Source organism: Nomascus leucogenys, chromosome 11 (assembly GCF_006542625.1).
Source record: "Nomascus leucogenys isolate Asia chromosome 11, Asia_NLE_v1, whole genome shotgun sequence".
Taxonomy (NCBI): Eukaryota; Metazoa; Chordata; class Mammalia; order Primates; family Hylobatidae; genus Nomascus; species Nomascus leucogenys.
The window spans coordinates 72,377,362-72,396,447 of NC_044391.1; the positions used below are offsets into that span (position 1 = coordinate 72,377,362).

Genomic DNA, 19,086 nt, shown 5'->3' on the forward strand with positions numbered 1-19,086 from the left:
GCCTAGCTAACGTTTGTATTTTTAGTAGAGATGGGGTTTCACCATGTTGGCCAGGATGGTCTCTATCTCTTGACCTCGTGATCTGCCCGCGTAGGCCTCCCAAAGTGCTGGGATTACAGGCGTGAGCCACCACGCTCGGCCAATTATACCTACTTTTTATTTTGTATTTTTAGCCAGTATATTAATCATGAAAGCATTTAGCAATTATGGGATGTTGACTATGACACCATGCATGATATATGGTATTTTATTATTTCTTTACTATGACTGCTATGAAATTATTTCTTAGACTTGAAAGTAAGTCTGGGTTGACAGGATTGGTGTGATGGTTTCTCAATTATGAGGCATCCAGGCTCCTTACATTGTTTCCCCGCCATCCTCATACTTGGCTTGCATCTCATGGTCCAATATGGTTGCTTTGTTTCCTGCCATTAACTCTGCATTCCAGAATGTAGAAAGGGTAAAGGGAGAAAGGATGTGACCTACAAGGGCATGACACTGAATTCGTACATGTTACTTTTGCTCATATCCCTTAGGCCAGAATCATGTGGCTGCTGGTTGCAAGGGAGGTTGGAAATGTAGCCTTAGGTTGGACAGCCATCCATTCTACTAAGAATACTATTACTGCATAGGAAAGGGAAGATAACTGATGGGGGGCCATGAATAGCCTCTGCCTTGGATGCCTTACAGATGTGCTTATATGCGGACTCGAGAAACCTTCCTCTTGATCTAAGCCTATTTCTTGCCTTTCCCCTTCTTCCATCTGTATTCTTGTCCTTCCTCCCCTTCTCCCTGCCTTCTTGTCAACAGCTTGGTTGGGGGGCCCAAGTAAGCACATTCATTCAGTCCTGGTGGTTCTGATATGGACGCCCACTCACCTATTGCTCGTGTATTTCTACTGGTTCAGTCACTTGTTCCCCATATCCACATTCACATAACTGGTTTTGCAGCCCAGGAGATGTGGATAAGTCCTGCCTCCCTTATTTAGTCTACCTGCGACCTTGGGTAAGTTGACTAACCTTTGTAAGCCTCATCTTCCTCCCTCTGAAGAAGGCATCATTGCATCAAAGCAGAGTCCCTGCTTAGCCTACCTTATGTGATCATTGTGAGGATTCAAAGAAAGTCATGGAGACTTGGGGTTTCAAAGGGTAAAGAGCCACATGGCTGAGAAATAGGGCAGGGAGGGGGCTCCAGTGTGCTGTGTACTTTCCCCCAATCTGACCAGCTCCTTTCACACAGAGGGAGCCCCAGGAATCTGCACAGGACCCCAACCTTGACCACAGCTCATTGGTTCAGGCATGGAATCTTATCCCTAACAAGCTTGATTATTTCTTTTGGGGATATAGCATTTTGACTCAAGGGTCATATAACGATGACAGAGTCCTACTAGTGGCTGAGGTCTGTAGAGAGACCACCAACATACCTGGGGTACTCGAGTCTTCCTTCCCAACTCCTGGAGGTCAAAAGTCCTCATACTCTGAGAAATACCTTATTCCTTCAGTACATTCATTTCTTTGCTTAAATTTGTTAGAGTAATTTCTCTTTCTTACAAGAGCCTTAAGTAAGCAATTTTATTATTGGCAAAATTGACAAAGTTTAATATTTGGTGCTTTAGTCTTATAAATCTGTGCCCTTTTCACCCCCTCTGGGTGAAAGGTAAATTGTGGTTTCTTCCTTATTTCCATTCTCTTTCTCCAATCAAAATTAGTCATTCAAAAAGATTCCAACAGCAATCACTGACACTGTAAAAAAAAAAATGAGAATTTGTAGATCTCTACCTCTCCCAGAGTGACTGTGTAGCCTTAATTCCATTACATAATAAAATATATTTTTCCCTGATAAAGAAATTGTGTACATTGGGAAAGAGAGGAGGAGGTGGATTTTCTGAAGAAAGTGAAGAGCTTTCAACTCCCCACACCTCTGCTTAACATCGTGTGATGCAGGGGGCTACTTAGTTTGCTTGTGTGCTTGTCCACATAGGGGCATCCTCACAAATGTAAGTAGCCACATCACACTGCAGTACCAAGCAAGCTTAGCTACACTGGGTTTGAAGGCAGAAGACCTGGCTCCTTGACCCTACTCTACCTCATTCAGCTGGCTATTGCTCCTAGCCCTTTGAGGCACCACCCAAGCATTTTGAACTCTTGCATGAAATCTCCGATTGCCTCACTGAACTTTGGGTCCCACTTTGAGGCTTCACTTCTACCTTCAGTATTTTCACTCCTCATCCACTTGTAACATTTGGGTGGCTTGTCTGTGCGTAATAGAATTTTTTTTTTTTTCATTGAACACTCATTAAAAACAGCAAGACAGATTTTATTAGGTTGCTGCAAAAGTAATTGTGGGTTTTGGCATTAAATGTAATGGCAAAAAACACAATTACTTTTTCATCAACTTAATATTTGAGCTGCTGCAGTAGGAGAGACTTCAATTCAGAACAGAGCTTGACTTCAAATAGTCTGTTCCTCACTCTTTGCATTTGATCCAACATCAAATCTCGACTACACGTTTACATGATACACATTTCTGCATCCATCTACTGTCTGAGTCTGACTCTCATAATCTTTTGGGTGACTTTCTGTAAAATGTTCTCATTGGTTGACTAGGTTCTGTTCCTATCCCTCCTCGACAGGCCGACAACACATTACCTGTTGTTCTGTAATGCAAATCGAACTATGTCATTTTCCTTCAGTGATCTGCTGGATAAACTCCGACATGCAGAAGGCCTCCCTTTCCAGGATCTGTGCTTGCATCCTCTGTGCTGCTGCTGCAGAGTTAGCCTCCGTCAGAACACCGAGCACCTCTCCACGGTTGGATAGATTTAAATCAGCATTGCCTGTGCCTTCCTTGGCTCTATCAGCTTGCTAAATCAACACAGTCCTCCCTAGGTGTCAGGATGATACTTCAGCTGAAGACAGTGATTAATTTGACTTAGAACCCAGAGTATTTGCAACTCATGAGGTACTGAAGATATAGCTTTGAACTTCTGAGCAGGGAGCAGATTTGGAAAGCCCTCAAGGTGCCCTACAGAGAAACTTCCAATTTCTCAAGCAAGCCATTTTAAAAATATGATATCAACCTTTTACTGCTTAAAGAAAAAAAGAGAAGTCATGCTAATATAAAAGAAGAAGAGAAAAGGGACAAAGAAAGCTTAACAATGAGTAGGGCATAGTGAGGCTTAAAATACTGACTGCTCATCTTCTTGTCTCCTTGGTCTGCATGGTGGGGCAATGTACAAAACGGAGTTGCAAATGCCCAACTGATTATTGTGGGCCCTGGACCCCTCTGCTCACAAGAGCACAGCGGAAATAAACGCTCCTACGATGCGCTGCACCATCTGGTGGTTCAGTGCTCCCAAGGAAGTACAGGATTCCTTGGAATCATTGGCCCTGTAGAGATCTTTTGGGTGGATCCTCTTTCATGTAGTGGATAATCCAACTGTGTATTGAATCCTGACTCTACACAATGTGGGCTGGGGACCCTTCTGGATGCATTGATAAGACATTAATGAGAGCTGATGGGCATGAGGCTTCTCCTTTTTGATCATAGAGGGAAATGTAGCTAGGTACCTGGAGAGGAGAAAAGAGGGACCTGTCACAAGACAGAATGCAAGCAGACATGTGGCATCTCAGACAGAAGCAAGGCGGATGGGGCACAGAAGACTGGAAGTGCCACAGCAGTGGGAGGAGCTGTTCTTTACCCCGACCCCACCCTACCCCAGGCTGCAGTGCATTCTAGAACCCTGGGTTGCAGAGCATCCCTCAGTGAACAAATCCTTTGCTGCAGCCAAGCAGTCTTCTCACAGAAGCCTCAGGAGCAGGTCAGCTATGAGCTGCCTTGATGTGGAAACTGGGATGACAGACTTGTTCCTGGGTACACAGGAGGATTTACAAACTCCAGAATGGAAGGGGAGGCACGTGGGGAGTGGGCAGGGCTGGGGAGCAATGCCCTGGTTCTCTACTTGGAGGGGCTTGTAAGAACCAGCAAAAATTGGAAATTAAGGCTAGTGTGATGGTTATTTATGTGCATATATGGGGGCAGTTTGGAGACATTCAGATTAGTTTCTCATAGGTAAACATAGTTCAGGAAAAGTTAGGTGACACCCCAGACTCACAGAACTGGTGAGATGAAGAGTTTGGGCTTAAACCTAGTGCCCTTTCCATTTCATCAAGCTGGTTTAACTTGAATTTACTTACTGAGAAAACAATCTGTACTTTAGTAGCAGTATAGTTTCTGTGATTTTTGGAAAGTGATTTGAGTTCTAAGAGCAGGGGCTATGCCCTGTGTTTTTCTTTCATGCAGGACACATGGGTGAAGCTTAATCAATACCTTATGAGTCATTTGATTCATTCATTAGAACAAGCATCAGCATCTTCTCTCGAGTGCTGTGGGCAGTTACTGGCAAAGGATCAGGAAGATATTGCAGGACAATAGATCTTATGACTCAAAATAGTCACCTCCTTCAAAATGAAGGTGTGAAAACTCCATCAGATTTAGAGTTAGATGGAAGTTAAGGAAAATGGCAATGGCAGGAAGCTGACTGTGTATGGGAACCTCAGCTGAGGTTGGAAACAGATCTCTGCAACAGAAAGGAGGATTGACATTGGCCCATAGTCATTCAAGTTAGTAAGTGCTCAGCACATGTTAGGCATTGTTCTAGGGAAGAAGATTTAGCAGTGGACAAAACAATTTATGTGACGTAAAAGCATTTTGAGAATTGGGTTATAATTTACTTACATTTCTTCTTATTCTCATGTAGCTTTAGTATGGTATGATGGTAAGATTTGGATTTGTAAAATTTGTATCCCTTGCTTTAAAAAACTTAAAGCAGCCTACAAAGGTGTATGTGATTCTTGGAAAGATTGTAAATTAGGAGTTGAAAAGATAGATGAGTAAGAAAAAAATGGAATAAAAAGCATCAGAACCCAACTGAGTCAGGAATAAATCTAGTTCCCAGTACACAAAAGACACCCATGAAATTCTAGATGCTGCCACAGGTGAGCCACAGAAGTCACCTCAGGCTTTGCAGTGACTAATCCACAGCGAGTGATGATATGATCCATTAGGACAAACACGTAACAACAAAAACAAAACCCTTCTTTGGCAGAAGAACAGCTAATCCTGATACTGAGACCAGAAGGAAATGTTTCTAAGAATCCTTCAGAATCAGGATGCTCTGTGGCGGTGCTGCAGGACTACGTCATGAGCAAAACACCCCTCATGAGGCTGGAAGAGGTGTCACTTTGAGTTCAGCAACTGAATCTTTCTGAATTGATATTGAGTCTCCAGAAAATAATGAGGGACAAGTATGCTATGGTATAAATGAGTCTCTAGATTTGTGTGGCAAAGACATTGCACATGTCTCCTGAGCAAAAGAATGTATTGTGATTCACAGAACAGCTGGGGGAAAGGCGAGAGGGGAGAAGGTGGCTTGATGTCTGTGTCTTACAGAGAAATGTGAGTTTGTAAATTTGATCAGAATAATCTCAGCTCAGCCCAATTGGTTTGCCCTGTTCCTTATATATGTGTGGGGTTGGCCATAGGTCTGCTATAATGTGGGTGAGGGAAGACCAGGGAAAGAATGAAAACCCATGTTAGAATAGAAGAGACGTCTAGAAATACTAATAAAACTGCTTTGTCTGCTCACTAGAAACCATCTAGAGTGTTTTTGTTTTAAATTACGTAAGTATCAGTCACTCAACTGATATATTGAAGAATTAGATACACAGAAAAAGTTTAAACCCTGTGGAAAAATCTCAATGTCTTTCTCTGATTTTATAAAACAATAAAATGGGTTAGAAATTGGGAAGACAATTTGGTCAGTCATTATAAGGCGTAAAACTGTATGTATAGACTCCTGTAAATGTTAATGTATAGGATGCAGAATCACATCTTTATTTTACCAATCATGATGGACAGTTTTGGGGTATCTGCCAAGCTCACATCCTCTTCTGGGAGACCCCCCCCCAACACACACGCACACACGCAGACACACACACACACACACACACACACTCATACATTCACACCCGCATGCACGCCATGCCAACACAGTGGTGAGGGGAGGAATGGGAGGGAAGGGAAATTTGTTTCTACTGACTTTCCAACTCCTGGATCCACCCCTTCGTGAGGTCTGAATGCACTTACTCCCCTAGTATCCTAGTGCCACGGGAGATGCTGCTGTATCTTTCCATTGGATCTCTAATTCTCATTCTCTCGCTCTTTGCTTAGGATGGTTTAGGTAGATTTTTTTTCTCATGTTAAATGCTTCCTGACTGAAACATTAAGTAAAATAGGAAGCTTTTCCTTTGTGGTAAAGGATAGAGAGGTAATTGACAGGACATGCGTGCATTTTCTATTTTTTTATATTTACGTATTTTTCAAAGGACATAAGCATATTGTGTAGGGTGGAGGGCATCTATGAAGTTTGTTAAATACTTAGAAAAAATCAGAAGGAGTTTCCAGTTACTGTGTGTGGTGAAAGGATATTTCACTGGTTCTTTTGGATATGCTCTCGTGCTCCCCTGTGCTTGTTTTGCTTCCCTTATACTCCAGAAACCTCTGCTTAGTCCAGGTAACTGTTCATCAGCTTTGGGGAGAAGCGGGTGACTCTGGATCCAGGGAACAAAAGTGATTTTTAAGTTCAATAGTCACTAGTTTAGGTTTAAAATAGTGACATTATTGCAGGATAAGCTAGAAAATACCAAGGGTTGGAGATGGGCAGAAATTTAAGAGGGGGTACTCCTAGAATAAATCTAGAATCTCTGCTAGAACAAGTACCATCGTTTTCCAGCACTAGAGGACGTTGGGGAAACTGAGTCAGCACCCAATGCCTCCTCATTTCTGCCCAGAAGAGGACCAAGTTGACAGCATGGAGCAGGTCTCCTCTCCACCAACCAGCAGGAAAAGCATTTCTCTGGACCTCAACATGTAGTCTGACGCAGGACTGCGGAAAATTCCTCATCTGAATGCCCCGCCCCTTAGGGAGGAGGGAGCAGCCACGCCTCCTAGAGGGAACCCTTCCAGATCTGGGTGGTGATGGAAGCCTCCCTCCTATCTCCCAGTCGCTCTTCTTGATACATTCTTTTTAAGTTTTTTTTTCAGTATTATTTAATTAAGTTAACAGTTCTTACAGCATTTTGTGAAAATTGAAACTCTAGGATAATTTTTATTTTTTTTAATGATTTCCTTTGTTATAAAATTTCATCAGATTTTCCTGTTATGGGTAAACTTAAAAAGCCTTTTCTTAATACTATACTGAAGTTTTAAACAGAAACTAAAGATAGAAAGTCTTAGAGGATATTATTCTCTGCTCTCAACCAAAAATCAAGAAAAAAAATGTATTCTTACCCTTTTTACATTAGCTGTCCCAATATTTGGTGCCTTACACACAGCTACATCTGTAGGAGATGCAAGATAAATCCTTTTTGAATAATGAAAAAGGGTTTATTAACCCACATTTGGAAAGAATCTTGAAGGACAGCAGCATAAGCAAAAGTGTTTATTTACTCTTTAGTTATTGATGTAGACAATTCACTCTCCAGTCTTCATTTCAGTAGGTGATGGGTAATGTGACCAGAGGGCCACAAAGGACAGAGGCACAGAGAGGAGCAAGTGGAGATGGTGCAAGGTGCACTGGCATAGACTATGCCTTGGGAGCCCTAGAGAAGCATCTCCCTGGCAGACAGCAGAAGAGCTTTCTTGGAGAATGGGGTCCTATTTGCTAGGCTAGGCTAAATTAGGCTAAGCTACAGTCACAATCGCCAAAAATCAGTGGCTTTACAGAGAAAGTTTATTTACTACTCTTGTACTCTAGTGCAGGGCAGGAGGCCCGCCCCAGTTTTGCAGCCTTCTGTCTGGATCTCACAGATTCCAAGGCTGCATGCAGCACCAGAAGAAGAGAGAGCTGGAGGATTGCATGGGATGTTTTTCAGGGCCAGGCCTGAAAATGGCACAGGTCACTTCAACCAACATGTCATTGGTACAGCCATACTCACATGGCCCCAACTCCAAAGGAGACTGGGAAATGTAGTTTAGCTGTTTAACTGTGTGCCAGAGAAGAGGAAACGTGAAAACCACATAGAATTTCCATGGGGGAAAGGGTGACTGCAGAGGAGCAGGGCAAAGGGGGCAGCTATATGGCAGCAAATGAAAGTCTATACAGCTGATTCTCTTGGAGCTTCTGGCCTGGGATGTGCAGCAGACACCGTCCTTCCCTATATTAAGGCACACTATTCATTACACTTGGCTAAATAGAAAGATGGCAAATTTAAGTGCAAATCAGACAGCCATGGCATCCTGGAATCCACACCTCTGGATTAGCTATGCTACACGTTTTTGCACAGGCAAAGTTCATGATAAATTGGAACCTGAGGAGAGTGCAACGACAGGGTGGCAGATGCCGTGCCCTGAAATTGCATGTTTCTGGTAGGGCACTGGCTTAAATTACTTGAGGGGCCCAAGCCTCCTCCTCTGTGAACCCTCTTACAAACTATACCAGAGGAGAGAGAGAGAACACTGCTAGCAGGAATTCCCAAGTCTCTCACTCTTCTCTTCAGTCGGGCTCGTGGCTCACAGAGGGAAGAGTGGAGTTTTGATGAATGAGGAGCGCACCAACTTGTAACTCATTCTGTCTACTGCTTTCAGAGTGGGTCAAAATCCCTCAGACCAAGATTCAAGCAAAGAAACAATCTCTTAAGACACTTGCCTTTTAGCTGCACCATAGCTAACCCTCACCTCACTTCCACCCTGGGGTCTCTATAACTATTGCCTGATACTGTCCAGCAGGACTGGCAGGGGAGAGTCTGGAGATTTCTGACTTGGGTCTTTGGACTTTCCAAATAGGCTAGTAAATCCCAGCTCTGAGCTGTGACACCCATGGATGTGTCTGATTGCCTAGGTGGGAATTTATCACTAAGTCTGTAAATCAAAATATAATTTAATTTGGTTTCCATCAATATTTACAGGAGCAAGAGGGCTTTTTCCGAGGGGAGATTTTGGCCCAAAAGCAGAAACCCCAGTCCTGCCCAGTCTTTCTGTCTGCCCTTTAAACTGACCAGCATTGCTGTGTCCCTTGTCACTGATGGTGGTGGCCCATCAGCCCTGAGCCGGGACCAACTGCCACGTTGACGGGGCTTGAGAATGGGCACGTCTGTAGAATAGATACTGAACACGGAACTAGTACAGGCCCCAGGATATCTAAATAGAAGGTACGAGGGGCAGCAAGTCCATTAGAGAAACATGGCCGGGCTTGGGCCTGGTCTTGAAGCAGCATTTCTATTATAACAGCTGCACTGTTTTAACTACACTGGATCTTATTGGAAGGGGAGAGGGTGAGGAAAATTGAGAGGCAAGTTAATCCTCCCCCGACCCCTGCCCCAGTTTCCACCCTCTGGAGTCTACCCCTCTGTTCTCATTCAGGTTTCTCTAGGTAAATGGTTGGGACAAATATCCATTCTAACGGCAAGCCATGCTTACCTTGGAGCTGGTGCACCCTACCGCTGCCAGTGTGCACCCTCTGTCTCCACCAGGGTTAAGAAGGGGTGGTGGTCTCCCTCTCCTAGCCTCTTACCAGGTAAAGGGGCAGAGGGAGAGGAGAATAATAGCACTGTCCCTTGCCTTGATTGTGTAAATGTGTGATACTCTGGCCTCATTGAGGGGCCCTGAATACCTGGAATGTGACATGGAAGCAGCTTCCCTGGAGGAACAGATGGGACCACAAGAGCAAAAGACCTCTGCAAACTGTAAGACGCCCAGATGTAAGGAGTGCCCCTCCTCTTCATTCTAATGCACCATCTGCATCTGTTTTCGCTTCATTCTGAAGCTTGCTCCTACTCCGGTGAACACGTGTCGCCTTGGCTGGGTCCACCTGGACGAACCTAGGATGATGTTCATACATTCTTCTTGCCATTCTTTCTGGCAGCATCATGAGCACTGATGTTCTCACTGATGACATGAAGGTGTCTGAGACAATGAAACAGGCTCCCCACCTGGCATGGTGTTCGCCTCCCCAGGGCCAGCAGGGGGCCCCGCGACCTTGTGAGAAGGCTGGCTGCCACCTGGGGAAGGAGGGCGGGTCCCAGCAAAATGAATGTCATTCCCGGGGCCTTTGATTCCCACCGAGTGGGAGCCGCCAATGAGCGTCCTGGCCAGACCCTTCTTCTAAGGGCTCCCCATAGACCTGGGGACTATGCGTTTCATCTGCGAGAAGAGAGGGAGACTGGTGCGCTGCTGGTGCCAGGTTGTTTCCTGCTTTATTTTGTGTGCGGTGTGCTCTGCAGGGACCTCCTTTTGAGTGTCTGTCACAGCCCTGCTTCTCCTTTCCAGCCAGGGAACATGGTGGGTTTGCCTTTTAGTTCCTCCTCATTAGATTTTCCAGCAGCTGCTCCAGGTTGTCTTTCTCTTTTTACAGAACATAGAACAATTGGAGACTTGTTTTCTAAAGAAAAAAAGCCTGGTGTTCGAAGGAGTTTTTCAAAACTCCAAGACAACAGAGAGGAATCCCATGAGAGTGCAGGGGGTACCTGGCCTTGGGGACCTCCAGCCAACTCCTCACACAGGAGACGGTCCTTGTCCTCCCAGCCCACTCCTCATTTCCAGTGCTTTTGTACTGGACCATTTCAGCTGAGGACTTACAGAACTGGGCTCTAGCCTGTTACCAAAAAACATCCCCTTTGTGGCTAGACTGAATTGTAGTCTTCTAGAAATTCTCCAGGTGTATTTCCTGATTTAAGGGGAAAAACCAGCATCTGGAAACTGTGTGTCCTGATGTCTGTTGTCGAATAGCGAATTGACACCAGAGCAAGTTAGTTCTCAGGTATATGGTTGTTTCATCCTTGTAAATAGTTCCAAAGGGAAACAGTGTTTTATTTTAAGGAGTACTTTCAAACCTATTATATGAGGGCTGCTGAGTACCCAGCACCTGTGTTCAGAGGCCTGGTGATCTGTTTGTTGTCATTCTCTGCTTTTTCCTTGGTGCTTTCTGGAGGACAGCAGGTTGAGGATGAAGGAAGGGTCAGTTCCAGGCTCAGCTGTGGCCTTTAGTCAGCTGCAGATCAATTTGATGGGTAATTCAGGGAAAAAAAAGTTGACCTGGGTCATGCTTGGTGACAGCCAGACCAAAATGACACAGTGATACCATCATAATCCCAGATTTAATATAATTTTCATAATTGCATATTAGTACTCGAGACACTATAGCTAGAAAAACAGCCCCCAATGAGTCATTTTGCATCAAATGTACTAGTAGAGATCATTTTTCATGATTCCTCAGTGGTCCTAACAATTATGTTCATTGAAAGTACTGTCGTGAATGTAATTGGGACTCAGGCACAGGAGGAAAAATACCCTAAGCTTGTTTTTTTCTTCTTTTAGAGTTTGCAAATTTTGACCAACAGACATGGTTAAATAAGACTATGCTTTTTGAAAACCTATATTTTATATTTATTTTAGTTTTTAATTTTGTCCTTAGTGACAGGGTCTCACTTTATTGCCCTGGCTGGTCTCGAACTCCTGAACTCAAATGATCTTCCCACCTTGGCCTCCCAAAGTGCTAGAATTACAGGTGTGAGTCACCATGCCTGGCCTAAGACTATACTTTAAACAAACTTTTTAAAAAAGTGTGTTGATATATTTTATAGATGTTCATTTAATACACTACTGTCTTAGGAAAGCGATTGCAGCTCAGTTTTCTGAAATCTGGCAACAAATGTGTGGATGTATTAGAAATATAATTTGTTTTTATTAAAATATATTCCATGTGCCTTTGATTTCTTTTTGATGGTCTTACACACACACACACACATATATATATATATATGGAGTAACAATTTGTCGATTCTAGTCAACTGCCTTTGACTACCTGGGTCGAGCAATTTCCCACCAGATAAAACAACTTTTCAAAGCCTTCCTTCTGCTTCTCTTACTTTCCAGCCTGTATCCTTAGTACATAATTTGTAAACATTGTCACGAAGTGTCCCGATGTTTTAATATATGCAGACTAAAAGGATATACAAAATTAACCACATCTAAAAGTGACCAAAGCAAGTCTACTCCCTTGTAAAATTATAGAAAGGTTTGCCTTTCAGTACATTAGATCTGCAGCTACATTAGTTGTTTCTGCGTCTTTAGATTTTGCAAAAGGGAACTGAAATCCAGCAAGTCGTATTAGGAGCCCATTCAGAAAATGAACAAAAAAGCAAATGAAAACGACCCAGAATGAGGTGGTATATTTTTCACTTTGCGTTTTGTAGACATAAGTCCCTTCTTTATAATTTGCAATTTTTTCTGAGAGGTGGTGGATTTTCACTTCAGAGGCAAACAATACCATGACAAGACAGCCACAGGAGCCTGCAACAAAAGAAACAACGTGTTGGGACAAATATTTCCTGATTGTAAGGGACAGGGAAGGGGGTCAATGTGTAAACCAAGGAATTCTCTTACCATCATCCCCATTTACATTACCCACAAAAAAAATTATTGCATATTTGTAATCATGAGCCTGATTCTTCAGTCTCCAGGTGGTAGTGCTTGGGTTATGGTTCTGCTCTGAGTGAAGAAGATTTGTGTGTGTGTGTAGGAGTGCAGTGGGGGGTAAGGAGGTGGTTAGAATTAAGCTGATCTTACAAAGACTGGGAGATATTCCTCTTTGCATGATGTGAAGGCTGAATTGCTAGGCACTTTAAAGGCATAATGGTGGAATCAGGCTACAAAGCAGCCACTGCTAGATGTGGCTTCAAGAGAAAATATTTCTCTGTACTTCACAGGCCATGCAGGATAAATACCAATCATGCGGCCTCTTGTGAAAGGCCCCAGGCCTCCCTTCAGAAGGGTTACCACGGCTCCTTCAGCTTTCACTTGGCCACAGCTGCACAAAGGAAAACCTGAGCAAAGGTAGCTATGGATAAGGTGTTGAGGTGGTGCACATCTCTATTCTCCTTGTTTGTAACAGAATTCAGATTTTTAGCTAGACATGTGAGTGTCTTGAATTAAGACAGCATTGTTCAACTAAGGGTGGTTGGGATGTATGGGCGGGAAAGTCTTCTTGAACTATACAGGTATTAGGGGCCTGTCCTTTCATCCCCACTTCCTCCTTCCTGTGGCTGAAATATGGATGCAATGGCTGGAGCGCCAGCATACATTTTGGACCAATGTGGCCCCAGAAATGGAAGCCATATGCTGTGGAAAAACAAGAAAGAAGGAGTCTAAATCTCAGATCCTTGGAGCCTCTGGACCAGCCCTGGACTTCAACCTCTAGATTTTTATGTGTGAGAAAAATAAACATTTGTTTTGTTTAGTACACTATTGTTATTTTTCCCCTTCATCTATCACTCATTGGTAGCCTAATTTTAACAGATGTAGCTGTGATTTCAGTGAGATTGCTGTGAGACAGGGGCACTCCATACTGGCTGGAAGCTGGAAACTCTGGTGAGTGTCTCCCCTGAAGATGGACAATGGGAGACTTCTAGATGGGCGGATGGCACAGGGAGCAGAAGCAGGTGGCAGGAGGGACCAGATCAGGAGCACACAGGATGGCCAGGACTCTACAGCGCTTCCACAGCTACTGTTATACCCCAGGCCACCACAATAGGGTTCCAGTTAATAGGAGACTTGCTGGGAATGGTTTTCTGCCTTAGGTGAAACCAATTTGGGTTCAAACCCTGATTCCTTTACTTACTACGTAAAAGTAGGCAATTTTAATATTCAGGTCTCAATTTCTTCATCTATAAAAGGTGGTTAATATAAATAAAGCATGATTTGCATTTGGTGTTGTAATTGACACATATAAATGCTTACTAATTGGTAGCTATTCATATGGTTTTTATGGATTCCTTTTTTCTTGCAAGTCCTTATCATAATAGCTTGATTTAGGTCAAACCAATTTGGTTTCAAATCCTGATTCCTCCACTTACTATGTCAAATTAGGCAATTTTATTTCAAATCCTCAGCCCACCCCGTATCAGGAACACCTGACTACATCAGGGTAGGCAACACAAAAGAACGTATTACAGTGTCTTTTTTTTTCTCCAAATACTCTCCCACTAATTTTATGTCTCCTTTAGGACAGGTAAATGCTTTTCACTCTTCAGTTAAGTTAATCCAAATATTCTAGGAGTGGCAACATAATGGCTTGAGTTTCTATTCATTAATTCACTCATTCATTTATTCTTTAGACTTATATGGGGGATAGTTGTGGAGATTTAAACATTAAAGAAAATACCCATGATTTCTGCTCTTAGGACATAAAATCAATTACTAACCAATTACAGTGCATGTAATCAAGGGATAGTAGAGGGGCTGTTACTGAGAGGGTGGGCAGCATTATGGAAGGTTCCTTAGAAGTAGCCAGAAGGAGCTATAGGAAAAGTTAGCTGAGCAGAGGGAGGCTGGACTGTGTAGGGAGAGCACTGCAGGCAGGAGGAGCTACGGTGCAAGTGACAGCCCCCAGTCCTTTCCCAAAGGTCAGGCTGGGTTTGGGGTAGAGGCAGAGATTTCGGGGTAGGAATGAGGGGAGAGGTGAGCAGAAAAGGCGACGTCACGTTTCTTCTACTTTAGAATTTCACATAGGACTGGCCCATCAGCTTAATCATCATCAAATAATCAAATAATATAATTTTCTTGAAATTTCACTTTCTACCATCCTCAGAGTGGTAGCTGAGAATATTCCTTTGTAAAATTTTGTCAGCCTATTTTTGTATTCTGAGCTTAAAACCAGAGCTCTCCCCTGGCAAAACCGTATTATTTCTTTATTGTTAGATCCTAACAAAAAGGCTGCAGTGCTGTTTTCTCTTTATCTTTTATTCGAAAATTGTGGAGAAAGTGCCATTCCTTTTACCATAAGAGCCTTCTTTGTCTGAGGAGATGGTGAATTTCAGACAGAAGTGAAACACTGTTTCCTGAGCACCTGAAAGGAAAATTCAAGCTCGGTTTCCTTTTCAAGTTGTTAAATATTTTAAAGGTACTACTTTGTTAAGGAGACAGCATTACAGCAAGGCTATATTTCAAATTCCTAAAGTAAAAGTTACTTGGGGTGTCATAAGACTCAAAGCCTTTTGCCATAGCTAATATTTCAAGCACACAGCCCCCAAAACAAAGTGTGCTTCTAGTGGTAGAGAGGACAGTCTGAGATCTTGCTCTGGATTCTAGGGTTGATCACGAGGTCAACATTGTCGTTTCAGGGACAGAGGATAGAAACCCAGCCTGAGTCTCATAACCTTTCAGTGACTGCTAAGAGATATGAAGGGAGACAACTCAGTGTGAACTTGGGATATTTTTGCTTCTCTCTGTCCATGGCTCTAAAAAAGACATGGGATCAAGGATAACTATTTATGACTTATGGACCAAAAGATACGCATGAAGAGTTTATCTTTGTGGCATGGCTGCTAAGGCTATAAAAGAAGTGTGTCAGGGATATGAGTGATGTGAGAATAGGACTCAACCTGCACTCTTCCAGTACGACACTTTGAATCCGCAAGAGGGGCTCCTGCTTTGTGCCCCACATTTAGAGGATTCTGCTCTGTCTCTCTTCTGGAGAGGTTCCTTCCCACAGCATGAGGAATCCTTGAAGTCAATAGAACATACCCATCTGGCGTGCCTGACTCACATTTTAGTCCATACTCCTGGGACCCTGGAATTGACTTCGTGAATAGCCCTGAGCCCATTTTCAAGACCTATGTGGTCATTTCTCCTGGGTCAGTCCTCCCGGGGTCAGAGGTTGGCTGAGGAATAGCTGTTTCAAGAGGCATGGTCAGAGCTTGGATACATGGTGCAATGTCCACACACCTATGATTGAGGCTCTTTACCGTGTGCAGTGGAGGCAGGCAGGGGAAGAGAAGTGGGTTTTCATTCATACTTTTGCCCAAGACTTCACAAATGGTAGGATCAGTCCTACATGTCTCTCTCCTCTTTTTCCCAGTTATCCATGTACACCAAGAGCCCAAATTCACATGGTGCCAGTTGGACAGATTCCTTATGTGTCTGTCCATCTGACCAACACTTCTCCTGCTCCCAAGAAAGGTTGGAATAAACCAGGACTTTGGAAATCCTGCCAAACCTTGCTGGAGCTATAATTTGGAGTATAACCAGGCACAAGGCCCAGGTTTTGCTGCCCAGCATCTTACTCAATGACCTACAGCCATTTTTCCTTTCATCTGTCTGATTTCCCCACCATCTGGCTGGTACTGTAGGTTTTTTTTTTCTTCCTTTTAATGACTTTGATTACTGAGTTAATTTCTGACTGAATAGGATAGCTGAGTTATAGGGCTGTCACACCATGAATGATCAGTCAATTAACAAACGTTTGTAATGTGCTAGACACTGCACATTCATGACTCTCCTCTGACAGCTGTCTGAGACTGCAGAATTGAGCACTGGTCTCCTCCAGTCCTTACTATATGGAGAACGTAGGACATGGCCAATGAGAGTTGCTTCTTCATCCCTGAATCACCCTGAGGGCACCTATGCTTTTATGAGTGGGAACACCCTGCCAGGATCTGTGGGAGTCCAGAGGTCCTATGGGTTTGGGTCCTCAAAGGGGAAGAAATCTCTGAAATGTTATCCTATGATCAGTAAGATCATATTTTGGGAAATAATAAATTGGAATTTCAATTCCATTTAAAGTAATGATCAGCATTTTCAGAAAGCTTTCAACACATCATCTTCAATTGTCCTATAGGTGACAGATATTAGGGGCATTTCATTGCCAATATAGAATGATAAATTGATAATTTCCTTTTCAAGGAATATTGAGAGATGATAAATTGGTGTGGGAAAGCCACAACTTTACAAGTGTAGGTGTTAATTTTCTCTAAAATTATGTAAATGTCACTAGAAAGTTAGTAATTGAGAGTAAGGTCACCAGCAATGATTTCTTCCCCAAATAGAAGTTGTTCTGACTCTACACTGCTCCAGAGACCGATGGCTACCATCTAAAAAGAGACAGAGGGACAAGTGAAGTGAGTTAATACCAAAGAGTAGATTTTGAGATTGTGATGGCAAGCAATTTGGTCATGTGTTTCCAAAGGATAGATGTAGATGAAGGAATAACACCATTGGGTCTAGCCTTTTCACTTTATCTTCTGTAATGGAAAGTTGAAGAGCCCATATCTAACCTAAGTTTTACAAATGTTATGTTACTGAGAAGGATGATTAATGCAAAGAAGAAATGGTCTAAAAATACAATATTTATCTGATTTGAATTTATTTTCAGAATTATGTCTGAAAATATGACATTTTCAGAAGAATGTCATTTGTTACCAGAAAATATGCAGCTACTTCTGTTTTATTCACTTATTCAACAACTATTTATTGAGTGCCTGTTGCACTGTTGTGGGAACTGGGGGTACAGCACTAAATGAAACAGGTCCAAATCCCTTTCTTCACAGAGCCCTCAGTGATGGAGACAATGGAAAGGGAGAGAGAGGCAATAACTTGATAAGTACATTCAATGGTTTATCAGAGTGTGATATATATTAAGGAGAATAAAATAAAGCAGAGGGGGGGGGATAGGAAGGCTGGGGAGGGATGGCCAGGGGTGGCCTCATAGGGAATATAACATTTAAGTGGATCTTGAGAGAAGCGAGGGAGTGAGAAGGTAGATATTTGGAGGAAGATTATTTCAGGCTGAAGGAAGAGTGAATGCAAAGGAAGTAGGTGGTTTGAGTGAAGAGGGGAGGAAGGTAAGGGACAGAAATAGGTGAGTTGTCTGTGTGTGTTTCTGAAGTGGATACATAAAGTGGTGCTTTGGAGGTCAAAGCAAGGACTTGGGTTGTGACTCTAAATGAAACAGAAGAGAAGACATACATTCTGAGTAGGGTAAGAATCTCTTTGCAACTGTGATAGAAAATGATTCAGCATTTCCTTGCACAAGGTCATGGCTAGGCCATGTACAAAATAAATGAAACACAGTCCTCCTACCACACCCTGGACATTAATGACCTGGAATGTGATTCTTCACAACACTTCCCCTTTAGCCACTGCCCTGCATATGAAAATGAAATTCTTTGCCCATTGCCAACATCAGCCGTCTAACATTACTTCTCTTTTCCTTCTGTGGCCTCTTTTCTAAGTTCTATGCTGAGAAACTAGCAGAATATTTTCATTACTGGGTTTTCCTGCCACAAATTCTTTATCCTTCCTCAGGCTCTGTGGCTTTGATGACTGGACATCCCTGTGTCTCTTTCTTGAACTCCTGAAAAACGGCTCCTTCATAAGAATTGGCATAGAGATAAGATGCAGATTTTTTTCACCACCAATTGCAGAATAATGTGCCCCAGACCTATTTCAGAGTCCAGGGTATTATTCCTACTGAAACTGATATATAATATAAGTGTCCTGTTTTTGAACTGTTCTTTATTTTCTTGTCTTTGTGTATATGAATGTGCTTATGTTCCATGCCATAGCTGTAATTATCATAATTAATTAGGCCCATACTAGGAGCATCCTCTTTTTAAAGAAAGGCAGCAATTTTGTTTGCCCTGCTTGGCATAACTCATAGCAGACAGTATATGTAAGAGAAGGCGTAACTCGTGATGCTATGTGTAAGAGAAGCTGTGTGTAAGAAAGCCTATATATAAGAGAATAATTATAATCATCGCAAATGGTAACAAATACAATTTGCAATAAGTCCACATTTTGGTGGTTTTTATCACCTCCAAAAGGCCTGAACCAATACCTTTCATGTCATTCTCAGAGAGTATTCACAGAACTACTAGGATGTTCTACCACTGATCCATGTTAAGTCTGTCAGCTGGCCTACTCTCTTTTACATGCAGATCTAGGTAAGACTCTCTCCCATCAACTGGGAAATATCTAGAATGGAATATGTAAAAGGCCCCCACTCAAATATCACTGCTGCAACTAAAAACTATGAATCTAATTGCTTCTATACTCAGATCCCTCTTTTTTGGTTCTCTGTCTTCCTCTACCTCCTTAAGTTCTCTCTCTCTCTCTCTCTCTCTCCCTCTCTTTCTCTCTCTCTCTCTCTTCCACTGTATTACAAATCTTGAGGGAAGTTTTTTTACCCCCTTTTCCCTATTCTGCCTTCACCTGCCTGCACCTCTATTACAGGTGGCCACCTTTACACAAAGC

General features: G+C 42.8%; 1 protein-coding gene across 3 annotated transcripts in view; it reads right to left on the reverse strand.

Moving 5' to 3' along the window:
• Positions 1-10,336: 10,336 nt before the first annotated feature.
• The window catches only part of CLRN1 (clarin 1), a 48,342-nt gene continuing 39,592 nt past the window's right edge, over positions 10,337-19,086 (reverse strand). For 2 of the 3 annotated variants that reach the window (XM_003256293.2, XM_003256294.2), the window contains one exon: positions 10,744-12,348. In XM_003256293.2, coding sequence (XP_003256341.1) covers positions 12,083-12,348 — 266 coding nt within the window. In that variant the 3' untranslated portion in view covers positions 10,744-12,082. Of the gene's footprint in view, positions 12,349-19,086 lie in introns of all 3 variants that reach the window. The other variant, XM_012510575.2, reaches the window with a different exon arrangement.